A 12,287-nucleotide genomic window follows, 5' to 3' on the forward strand; every position below is an offset into this window, starting at 1 on the left:
CACTGGCTTCTTGGATTTTTCATTGGTGGGGGGTGGGAGGGTCACCCTTTTTTCAGGCGCAGATAAGTAGGCGAAATATGTACTTACATTTCCCAGTCTGCCCGGAGAACAAACAACCCTTTCCCCCCAAATGGGTAATAATGGAACATAGAGGGGAAACTGAGGCACACTTGGTGTCGTTACAAAAAATTAGCAAATTCCCACTTCATCACACATGCACCTTAGCCAGCAGCAGGCACTGCCCCTTGCTATACGGCTGCAACTGAGCCCGACGCGTGCTCCCATAAACGCTGCGAACAAAGGAATACTGGCCAAAACGTTACGGCAGGACTGAGCCGAAAGTAAAATTTTCCACCCATCGCAGGACGGGGTGAAGTCAGTTTACCTGGCTGAGCTAGTTGTGCTCTAATGCATTGGACCAGCGTTGCTTAAATGTGCATTTTCAGAGTTCTGATTTTTACATAGTGTCAGCCTAGGAAGGCTGCTCCAAAGAGCTAAAAACAGGGTATCAAACGACTGCTGGGGAAAACCCTCTGTCTGCGTTTAGAGCCAGCCCGTCCTGGTCCTCGCAAAGCCTGTTCGGAGGCAGCGTTTCCCCCCAAAGCCTGACGTTACTCAAACACGCTGGTGCGTGGTTAGAAAATGCTTCACACGCTAGTTTGCCCAACTGGAGTCAGGTCACAGATCTGTTCAGTGGAGGCATCTGAAGTTGTTTATTGGCCTCGGTCCCTAGAGCCCCCAGCGCTCCTCTGCCACGTGCCTGGCAATCACTCGTGTAGCCAGAGGGCGGATATTTCCACACACGAAACAGGTCATTACATGAGAGCACGTTTGTGACAGTATCTGCCATCGCTACCATGCGTTGTGGTCAAGGTGAGGGTGGTGCCAAGCAGCAGAGTCAGTATGTGGGGGGGCCACGTGAGAGAGAGACACACATATAATAAAACCAACAGGCTGTGATCACATCTGTTCTGTTCCACCCACACAAGGAAAGCTGAGAGGCTGGCATCTCTCCTGGGACAGTCACAGGCATTCAGAGGCCTGAACTTGCACGTGTCTTTTCCAACTGGTTTTGTTTCTGGTAAATTTAACCTAATTCTGAATTTCCTTCTTCTTTGGGGGTTTAGTTGGTTAGTTTGCGTGAACTAAAAGTTTTGTGTAAGGTTTTTCTAATGCTTAAGTTACTAGTTCTCTCATCCTTAATTAACCTTAGACAGGCTTTTTAGCTGGGACCTGTATAACCTTCCACATAGGTAATGTATGATTTACCAGCTGAGCTGTCAGACGCAAGGACAGACATTTCACAGTGAGAAACGTTTGGGTCAAACTTTATTAAAGCTCCTGTAACTTATTTTCCCAAGCCAAAATATGCTATGGATTTGGAATACCCTTTCTTCAGCAGTAAATCAATGCAGTGGCTGTACTTCCATGCAAATGGCAGTGTAAACTGAAAGGAATAATAAACAGTTACTCATCAGCCATAATACAGAGCAGTGAAACAGCAGAGCGCTTAACAGCATCATAGAATTATAGGCCTGGAAGGGACCTTGCCAGGTCATCTAGTCCAGTCCCCTGCACTCAGAGCAGGACTAATTAGCTAGACCATCCCTGACAGGTGTTTGTCTAACCTGCTCTTAAAAATCCCCAATGATGGAGATTCCACAACCTCCCTAGACAATTTATCCCCGTGCTTAACCACCCCGGCAGCTAGGCAATATTTCATAATGGCCAACCTAAACTGCCCTTGCTGCAATTTAAGCTCATTGCTTCTTGTCCTGTCCTCAGAGGTTAAGAACAATTTTTCTCCCGCCTTGTAACAACCTTTTATGTACTTGAAAACTGTTATCATGTCCCCTCTCAGGCCTCTCTTCTCCAGACTAAACAAACCCAGTTCTTCCAATCTTCCCTCATAGGTCATGTTTTCTAGACCTTTCATCATTTTTGTTGCTCTTCTCTGGACTTTCTCCAATTTGTCCACATCTTTCCTGAACTGCTCCTCAATCCTCCAACTGAGGCCTAGTGAGCGCTAGAGAAGGCAAGTATCATTATGTCCATTTTATAGGTGGAGAAAATGATTCCCTGAATGGCTTCTGCTTTAACTGAAGCCATCTGAAAGATTGGTCTGATTTTAAACTAATAATATTAACATCGGTAAAACTTTTATCAGTATATGCTGCAAACTAGCTCCTAGTTCAACCATCCCACAAGGAAAGCTGGGGAACCACAAACTAATCTAAAAGCTGGTAAATTTGTTCAGCATAGTCTGTCTTCTGTAATAACACAAGGCTCTGGAATGCTCTGTACTTACTTCCACCCATCGAAGTAGCTTTTCACGAATGTGTCTGTCATCGTTAAAAGGTTTCGTGTTCAAGACATCAGCAACAAACTCCTTTGGTGTGATCTCTTGGGTCTAATGTAAAAGAAGGCTTGTCTCAGTAGTACTCGCACCTGGTCCTGCCAATGACCCTCAGGCTTATTCCCGGGCAGAGCTGCATCCAGACCTGGTAGTCCCTGGTCCGACTGATGTGTACAGGACGGGGACAGAAAACGCATTGCTCCCAGGCTGGCAGATTTGCTACATTCTTAGATCTGACATGTGAGAAGCAACTCGGCCTCCACAGTCTGATGGGAAACACTTTTTTAAAACTGGCCATTGAAAATCAGCTGCTTCCAACCCAGCTCACAGAACCGCCCAGCCTCCCGCGTCACTGCAGGAAAGTGCTGGGGGCAGGTAGTCACGCTTTGCTCACCCCAGCCCTAGCTGACATGGGCACACAGTGATTTGAGAAACAAACAGGGAAGAGCAACAGATTTACCCACAATGACGTATCCAGCCATAGACCCCTGGCCGGCCCACAGCAAACCCGCAGGTGTAGAGGTGGGGGGGGGCTATGCCCAGCCTCTCGCCAGGGCTGGGCCTTGAATACCTAGGGCTCCAGCCACAGAGCCCCTTCGTCTCCCTGCCATGCAGTGTCATTCCCAGACTCCCTATAATGCGCACAGGGCGTGAGGTGCCTAAGGGTCTGTCTACACTGCAGTTAGCCGCCCCGGCCGGCTGACTCAGGCTAAGGGGATGTTTAATTGGGGTGTAGACTTTGGGGCTGGGGTCCAGCCAGGGGTGAAAGTAACTTACAGGACTTACCGGTACTGCCAGAGTCCGGATGGGGGGCGTGGCCTCTCCCGGAAGAGGCGGGGCCTCTCAAGATTGAAAGGCCCTGGGGCACCGGCTGTGGCTGGGAGACCCAGAGCCTTTAAATCAACCAGGGGCTCCCAGCTGCAGAGGTGGCTGGGAGCTCCCCGGGGCTCAGGGGCAAATTAAAGGGCCCAGGGCTCTGGCCGCCGGGGGGAACCCCGAGCCTGCCGAGCTGGGGCAGGGATTTAAAGGGCCCAGAGCTCCTGCCACTGAGGGGAGCCCCAAGCCCTTTAAATCCTGGCCCCAGCCTGGCCGCCAGAGCCACAGCCAGGATTCAAAGGGCTCTGGGCTGCCTGCAGCAGGGGGAGCTCTGAGCCCTTTAAATCCCAGCCCCAGCCCCAGCCCCAGCCCTGCCGCTGGAGCCGTGGCTGGGATTCAAAGGGCTCTGGGCTGCCCGCAGCAGCCGGGATTCAAAGGGCTCTGGGCTGCCTGCAGTAGGGGGAGCTCTGAGCCCTTTAAATCCCAGCCCCAGCCCCAGGCCCAGCCCTGCCACTGGAGCCGTGGCCGGGATTCAAAGGGCTCTGGGCTGCCCGCAGCAGCCGGGATTCAAAGGGCTCTGGGCTGCCTGCAGTAGGGGGAGCTCTGAGCCCTTTAAATCCCAGCCCCAGCCCTGCCGCCGGAGCCGTGGCTGGGATTCAAAGGGCTCTGGGCTGCCCGCAGCGGCCGGGATTCAAAGGGCTCTGGGCTGCCCGCAGCGGCCGGGATTCAAAGGGCTCTGGGCTGCCCGCAGCAGGGGGAGCTCTGAGCCCTTTCAATCCCCGCCGTGGAGGTCGATGCGGTCCAGCACAGCGTACTGGCTCTTGCTGGTACACCGTACCGGACCGTACCAGCTTACTTTCACCTCTGGGTCCAGCCCACCTTGCAGGGGCCTACATCCCAGGTTCCAGCCTGAGCCTGACAGGCTACACTGCAAGTAACCAGCCCCGCAGCCCAAGCCCCACGAGCCCAAGTCAGCTGGCCCAGGCCGGCCGCGGGTGCCTAACTGCAGTGTTAATCATCCCCTACGAAAGCAATTCACAAACCCAGCACCCTGAGCAGGAATCCAAACCCCTCTGCCCCTTAAAGGTGGTTGGGCACCTCCCTCCACAGGATTCATAGCCGAGCCCGCTCCTGGGGTGGGGGCGCCAGGGCAGGGAAAAACCCAGAGCCCCACCCCCCCATTGCAGCCAGTAGCCCAGTGAGCCAGGCACTCAGCAGGCATGGAGAAGCCCATGTTCAAATCCCTGCATTGGAGCTGGGACGCCACAGCCCAGCCGCGTGCCCTGCCCACCAGGCTGCAGAGGCACCACCCATACAAAGTGGAATGGCTTCAACAGGAGAGCGCCAAAGCCTCGGGTGCAGCGCCTGCGTCTGGGAGGCGGGGCATGTGGCTGCCAGTCACTGCTCTAACACGGCCAGAGCAGGAAGCTGAAAACCGACCATAGCTGCATGTCCTACCCACGGCACTGGTGGGTATTCTTGGCCAAACAGCTGCCCTCAAAGGCCCAATGTGCTTGTCCCCGGCAGCCTAGGCATGCTCAAAACACACCCACCTGCTGAAGCCCCACCGGTGAGCTGGGGGGTGGGACCAGCCCGGCTGAGAATCCAGCCAGGGGTTAGGTGTGCACTAGGGTGCTGAGCAGTTTGGTGGTGGTAGGACAGCAGTGGCTTTGTGCGTGCACATGGCTTGACATGTAGTCACCTGGGGGCCTTAACCAGCAGTAACAGGTGCTTACGGGGTTAGGCAGCATCTCAGCAGGAGTTTTGAGGCTCTCAGGAATGGTGGCAGTTAGGTGCCGAGGTCCCTTTGTGGCTCTAGCCCCAGACGCTCTGGCTCTTGCTGGCGGTTTGAGCTTCTGCACTCACTGCTGCCACTGGGAAATGTGCCTGTGTGATTCCTCGCAGCTGCTCTCTCGTCTGGCCCAGGGGAGCGTGGGTCTCTACTCTTCCCCGCTGCGGCACAAGCCCAAGGAGGGATTTTCTTCCTCCAGCTCGTGGGTCACAGCCGGGGCCCCCTCCTGGAGTTAGCATCTAAGCCAGCTCAGCCACATTAGTAGCCCAAGTCCTAGCAGCCATGTCTCTCTCTCCTACTCATGCTTGATAACGCTCTGACGCTCACCCTACCTTTCCCTGTGCCTTGTATGCAGGCACTCGGCCGCTCCTTCCACCTCTTGGTGGCCTGATGTGGGCCAGGGAGGTGAAAGCGAGCCTATGGGATCGCGCCCCAGTGACAAGATGAGCGTTCCCCTGCCTAGATTGAGCCTCCTGCTTCGGCGCCTCTGGGGCTCATTAGCTGCAGGAGCAGCATCACTCCTTAGGCAGCTTTGCAAAGCTGCTAGGCAGCAACGTAGGTGCCATGGGGACTTAGGCACCTTTGGTTAAATGTCAGTGGCACCTAAGTGGCGGCTGTAGGCATAGAAAGACGCACTAGGCACCTCAGTACCTGGCCTAGCTTCAGCACCATTAGGAAATCATACCTACCCAAAGCCTGTGCACAAGCCTCACAACTTTGGCTGTGATCTCTCTGGCATCCTTCTGCCTGATGGAATTCAGGATGATGTCAGTCAGAAAACAGTGGCACTTCCTGGCATAAAATATCTCTTCCCGTGCCAAAGCAAAACTTAGGAAAACCACATCTACAAGGAGAGTGGCAAACACAACATACAGAGTTAGTGCGCTAGCTCCAGCCCTTTTCATTTAGCCGGCCACTGATCACCTGCCTGCATTGTCATGGGTGCAACAGAATCCTGTAACACTCCATGTGCCGATCCAGGGTCAATGGGAGCTGTCATAAACAGATAGTTAAGGGTTAATGTCTCTTTTACCTGTAAAGGGTTAAGAAGCTCAGTAAACCTGGCGGACACCTGACCAGAGGGCCAATGAAGGGACAAGATATTTTCAAATCTTGTTGGAGGGAAGTCTTTGTTTGTGTTCTTTGTTTTGGAGGTTGTTCGTTCTCGGAACTGAGAGGGGCCAGACGTCAATCCAGGCTCTCCAAATCTCTCCAAATCAGTCTCATGTTTCAAATGTGTAAGTACCTAGTCAGGAAGGCGGGTTAGTCTTATGTTTGTTTTCTCAACCTGTAAATGTTTCTATTGCTGGAAGGATTTTTACCTCTGTTTGCTCTAACTTTGAACCTGAGGCTAGACGGGCTTTCTCTGGCTATATAAATTTAAGCACCCTGTAAACATTTTCCATCCTGATTTTACAGAGATAATTTTTACCTTTTCTTTTTTCTTTAATTAAAAGCTTTCTTTTTAAGAACCTGATTGATTTTTCTTTGTTTTAAGATCCAGGGAAGTGGGTCTGGCCTCACCAGGGATTGGTGGGGGGAAAAAGGAGGGGGGATGGTTAATTCCTCTTTGTTTTAAGATCCAAGGAGTTGGATCTGTGTGAAGCCTCTCAAGGCAACCCAGGGAGGGGAAAGTCTGGGGGAAAAGGAGGGGGGAATGGTTAATTTCTCCTTGTGCTAAGATCTAAGGGATTTGGATCTGTGTTCCCCAGGGAAGGTTTTGGGGGGACAGGGAGTGTACCAGACACTACTTCTGGTTGGTGGCAGTGTTACCAGGTCTAAGCTGGGAATTAAGCTTAGAAGGGTCCATGCAGGTCCCCACATTTGTACTCTAAAGTTCAGAGTGGGGGAGGAAACCTTGACAGGAGCGTTGCCAAGGAAAAACTGAGCAAGGATTTCAGGATTCTACCCTGGCTTGTTTTAATTGCTAAAAAGATTTGAGCTTTGAGGAGGAGGTGGGACTAGATGAGCTCCTGAGGTCTCTTCCAACCCTGATAGTCTATGAGTCTGTGATTTCCAGCTTTGCCTGCTGAAGTGCTGGGGAGCGTGAAAACGCCACCATGATTAGCTAGCAAACAGCTTCAGTACGTTTCAAGCAGTAAAGCCTCTGTCACAGCAGAGCGTCTCTAACGAACGTTTTGCACTAGGTACTGAATTGCCAAACCACCCATTTACCTTGGCCTGATACAGGGTTGCGCTAGTACAACAGCATCCACAGCAAGGCAAGCAGCTGGGTGGGTGTACACATACCTGGCGAGTCCTATCAGGGACACGTGGGTGCGTGTGTGTAGCCCTGGCCCCAGAGCTGGCCTCCTCGCAAGGCACAAAGAGCACATTGCAGCGGCAATCTGGCCAGCACCTTACTTATGCTATGATTATGGCATAATGATGATGCCTTTTGTACAAGCTGGGTCACGGAAGGTGTCATTGGAAAAGGTATGAGTTGCTGAGTATGTATCATTTTTGTATCTGAAGTTATGAAGATTGACTATGGATCTGTATTTCAAATGTGCTTACTCTGGCAACACCCACAGCCAGCCTTTCAATGATGAAGCTAGACAGTGCTGATGGCTCATCAACAAAGCCAATGGGCTGTGGAAAAGTTTCGTCTTCCTGTAAAGGTTTCAGCCAGCCTATAAGTTATGGCTGCTATGTCTCAGCAAGGGCATGTGACCAGACCACATGGTACTGATCATTCTGGGTGCCTGTATTTTTCCACAAACTGGGCTGGGAACTGTTTTTGTAACGAAGGGTTCCTGCCATATGTTACTGCTATATAAGGTGGGGAGTGACATCATCTAGTGGCCTCACTCTCCACACAAGAGAACTCCTGGAAACACCTGAGGAACAAAGACTGAACTGGGGGAAGTGCTGGTCCTGGGCTAAAAGGATTTCTAGCCTGTGTATGGAAACCTGGTGAACTGCTTGTATCATCAGCCAGGGTGAGAAATTGCTCATTCATATCCAATCGTTCTAGTCTCTTAGGCTTAGTTTGCAATTTTGTTTATTTCTAGGTAATCTGTTTTGATCTGTTTGCTATCACTTAAAATCTATCTTTTGTAGTTAATAAACTTGTTTTTTGCTTTATCGAAACCAGCGTGCCTTTCAGTGAAGTGTCTGGGGGCAAATCTCAGCTTGGTTAACATATTGAGGGAGAGGCGACCCACTTATGAGCTTGCATTGTATAGATCCCTGTGCAGTGCAACACGGTATAAAATTGGGTTTATACTCAGCGGGGAGCTGGGTGTTCTCTTGGCTGTCACCTCTCCATTGCTGGCTCATGCAGTAGCTGGTTGGAGCCTGCATGTAACTATAGCTGGGTGGATGCTGGTGGGAGTGTAGGACCAGACGGGGTCTCCAGCTTGTCACACCAGCACAGTGTGAGAGGGAGCCAGGCTGGTAAGTGAGAGGGCTCAGTGGTACCCCAGTTCCAGGTGGCACCCCGCGGGGAACCTGTCACACTTGCCCTTTGGGGAACAGTCAGTTACGACTCGGGGTGTACTGTAAGTGCGAGGACTGATTGATTCTAACCAACTGCGACTACACACGTCTATAGTTTGTTAGGGATTTATGATATTTACGATATATCTACTGTCATCTCATCTCGTCTTCGCTCTACTAATGATATAAACTTGTTGGCCTTCACGCCAGCGCAAACACTACACAAGAATAGTTATAAAAGTGCTACCAAGAAGATTGGTACTTAGCTCCTCATACTATAGACCAGGAAACAGTATCAGAGGCATTTGTTTTCCCCCAAAAAGCCGTGTGGCACCATTGAAACGCTAAATAAGCTGCCAGATTTCCAGTTCTTTTCAATGTTACTGTACCTCTAGCCACTGGTTGACTGTTTGCATTAGCCGGTTTGATGCCAGCACTGTAAACAACACTCTCTTCATGCCAAGTGCAAGAGCCATCACTGCCTACAACTGGAGGATGTTCGACTTTAAGGATGAATCCTACATTATTAAATTCTTGGGTTACCATGTTGGTTTGGTCATTGACGGGTGTTTCTGGGGATAAAAAATATGTGGATTTTCAGCCAATATAACCTGCAAAACTTGTAATAGGATTAGCACCTTTTAACAGAAAATGAGGGGCACAGAACGTCAGGGTTTGCATAGAGGAGTCATTGAGTGTTATTAAAGTAATTGGTCCCATTTCTTTCTGGAGACAAGAATATGTTACTGAGCTTCCAACTGTCTCAGACAGGAGGATGGGTAAGTGTTTTTAAGCACAGGAAACCAGATTCTTTTTTCAGTGACACAGGTAACTAGTGACTTTAGTGGAGTTACTCTGGATTTACACCTCTGTAACTGAGATCAGAATTGCCCAGTGTCTGTAATGGAGGAGGAGCAGGGAAATTATTATCCATGAACTAATTTCGCTGGGCCAAATTCTTCCCGATTGCAAGTCTATTGAAATCAATAGCGATGAATTCAGCTTTCTTTGGCTATGAATAATTCCCCTGTACAACTTGCTGTTGTTACATCATGCTACCAAAGTGCTGTCACCAAAATCATCTTCTCTGCGCCTGCTTCCTTCCTCCCCAGCTCTTTTGTGCAATCAGTTTCTGAGCATGCCTACTTGATCAGGCTGTGACGTTGCACTCTATATGATTTTATGAAAATATGCTAATGAGTGTGAATATAATGTAACTGGAATATGCATCATGCAAAAGGTCTCTTGTACGGTACCATTACAAAGCTTATAATCTACTGAGTGTATTCGTCCTATTTGTATATATATCTCATTCTTGTATCTTAAACTAGAAATACGAAATATAACTCAGGTCCTATTGTAATTATGCAAAGTGTGGGCCATTAATGGTGGCTTGGAATGTCGATGACTCCCATTAACCAGGACAATTGACTGCAGATGACTCTGTTTACTTGTAAGTCTTCCTGTATACATGTGTGCTGGCAAGTGGGCAGGGCCGGCTCCAGGCACCAGCAAAGGAAGCAGGTGCTTGGGGCGGCCAATTGAAAGGGGCGGCACGTCCGGGTCTTCAGCAGCAATTCAGCAGTGGGTCCCTCAGTCCCTCTGGGAGGGAAGGACCCGCCGCCGAATTGCCGCCGAAGAATGAAGCGGCAGCGGTGGAGCTGCTGCCGAACTGCCGGTGATCGCGGCTTTATTTTTTTTTATTTTTTTTTCCGCTTTGCTGCTTGAGGTGGTATAAAAGCTGGAGCCGGCCCTGCAAGTGAAGTCTTGCAGTGCCATGTGATCATGTCACCTGAACTGGAATCCATCTTTAACCTGGTGCTTTTCCATTTCGAAGGAGGAGTGGGAACCCAGAGAGGGACAAAGGATTCCTGCCTTATGCAAAAGATATATAAGGGGGTGAAACAGAACAAAGGGGGCTGCAGTCATGAGAAATCCCCTAGTTACCACCTGAGCTGGAACAAAGACTGTACCAGGGGAAGGATTGTGCCCAGACTAGGAAGGTGTCCAGTCTGTGATAGAAACTTATTGAAACATCTCTGAGGGTGGGAGTTTATCTGTATTCAGTTTTCTTACTGTACTAGGCTTAGACTTTCGTGTTTTATTTTATTTTACTTGGTAATTCACTTTGTTCTGTCTGTTATTACTTGGAACCACTTAAATCCTACTTTTTGCATTTAATAAAATCACTTTTTACTTATTAATTAACCCAGAGTCTGTATTAATACCTGGGCGGGGGGGCAAAGAGCTGTGCATCTCTCTCTATCTGTTAGAGAGGGCAGACAATGTATGAGTTTACCCTGTACAAGCTTTATACAGGGTAAAACGGATTTATTTGGGGGTTGGACCCCATTGGGAGCTGGGTGTCTGAGTGCTGAAGACAAGAACACTTCTTAAGCTGTTTTCAGTTAAGCCTGCAGCTTGTGGGGGACATGGGTCAGACCTGGGTCTGTGTTTGTTGCAGGCTGGCGTGTCTGGCACAACCAGGCAGGGCACTGAAGTCCCAAGCTGGCGGGGAAAACAGGCTCAGAGGTAGTCTCAGCACATCGGGTGGCAATCCCACAGGGGGTGGTTGGATGGGGCGGAGGTTCTGCGGGGGGCGGTCTGGGTATGGGGAACAGGGGGCAGCTGGATAGGGCAGAGGTTCTGGGGGGGAAGTGGGTGGAACAGGGGTTAGATAGCGGGTGGGGTTCGGGGCGGTTAGGGCTGGGGGTTCCAGAAGGGGGCAGTCAGGGGACAAGGAATGGGGGGGTTGGATGGGTGGGGGTTTTTGAGGGGGGCAGTCAGGGGGCAGGAGGTGGGAGGAGTCAGATGGGGCAGGGGCCAGGCTGTTTGGGGAGGCACAGCCTTCCCTACCCAGCCCTCCATACAGTTTCTCACCCCACTGTGGCCCTCGGGCCAAAACGTTTGCCCACCCCTGCTGTATAGGGAGCCTGGGTACTGAACTCAGGCTTTGTTTATTACAGTGTTGTGTGATTTTCTAGGCGTTGTGACGCTCAGCATCCCAATGCCTACGTCCCTTTGTGAATCTGGGCGGTGGGCAATGACTTGCAGCATTGGGTCTTATATTAAGCTCCTGGGGCAGGGACCTATGTCTTTCTCTATGCTTTGCACAGCGGTGTGTACACTGATTGACAGCCCTCAATAAATAATAATCATTTGAAAGTAGTTACATGGTACCTGGGCAAGTGCTACTGCTCATCCCCACGCCGAACATGCCAGTTTCGAGCTGCTTTAGCCAGGGAAGGGTTGGCTGAGGAGCTGTTAGAGAGGGGAAATCGTGACACAAATAAGAAATCGGGTCTTTTTGGCACAGCTCCTTCCTTTCAGTCTCCGGTTCTTCTCAAATCTTTTTTACATCTTGCTGCCCAGGTGCATCCTCCCATGTTGCAGTTCCCTAGACACATTCATTATTGTCTCCCCAGGCTTCTGAACTGCAGGCTCAGGCCTCCACTCCTGCAAGGTGCTGAGAAATCCAGGGTGCACAACGTATTGCAGCAGGGGCTGAGCAGTGCGACATCAGGCGCTTTGATGCTCATATCCCTGCAGAAGGGGCTTTCATTTTCAAAGCTGGCACACGACAAAGTAATACAAATAAATCATCATTAATACATACTGGGGAATCTAGACAGCTTTTCTGAAGGAAAAGGAAATTTGCTCTTCACCACCATCGTACCCCTTATGAGCGATCTGCATTAGGTTACACGTTGTGGGTCTGCACAAGGAGCGTGCACCACTTCAGTCGCACTCAAGCCCTAGGCCAGGTCTGCACTAGGTAATTAGGTCGGTAGAACTATGTCACTCAGGAGTGTGAAAAATCCACACCGCTGAGCAATGCAGTTAAACCAACCTAAGCCCCAGTGTTGACAGCACTATGCCAAT

General features: G+C 50.4%; 1 protein-coding gene across 8 annotated transcripts in view; it reads right to left on the minus strand.

The window, feature by feature from the left end:
- Positions 1-1,312: 1,312 nt before the first annotated feature.
- The window catches only part of KCTD19 (potassium channel tetramerization domain containing 19), a 51,668-nt gene continuing 40,693 nt past the window's right edge, over positions 1,313-12,287 (minus strand). For 7 of the 8 annotated variants that reach the window (XM_039502498.1, XM_039502501.1, XM_039502499.1 and 4 more), the window contains 5 exons: positions 11,586-11,666; positions 8,795-8,977; positions 5,654-5,808; positions 2,309-2,410; positions 1,313-1,447 (listed from right to left, as the gene is read on the minus strand). In XM_039502498.1, coding sequence (XP_039358432.1) covers positions 1,349-1,447; positions 2,309-2,410; positions 5,654-5,808; positions 8,795-8,977; positions 11,586-11,666 — 620 coding nt within the window. In that variant the 3' untranslated portion in view covers positions 1,313-1,348. The remainder of the gene's footprint in view (positions 1,448-2,308; positions 2,411-5,653; positions 5,809-8,794; positions 8,978-11,585; positions 11,667-12,287) is intronic. The other variant, XM_039502500.1, reaches the window with a different exon arrangement.

This window comes from Mauremys reevesii, linkage group 16 (assembly GCF_016161935.1).
Source record: "Mauremys reevesii isolate NIE-2019 linkage group 16, ASM1616193v1, whole genome shotgun sequence".
Taxonomy (NCBI): Eukaryota; Metazoa; Chordata; order Testudines; family Geoemydidae; genus Mauremys; species Mauremys reevesii.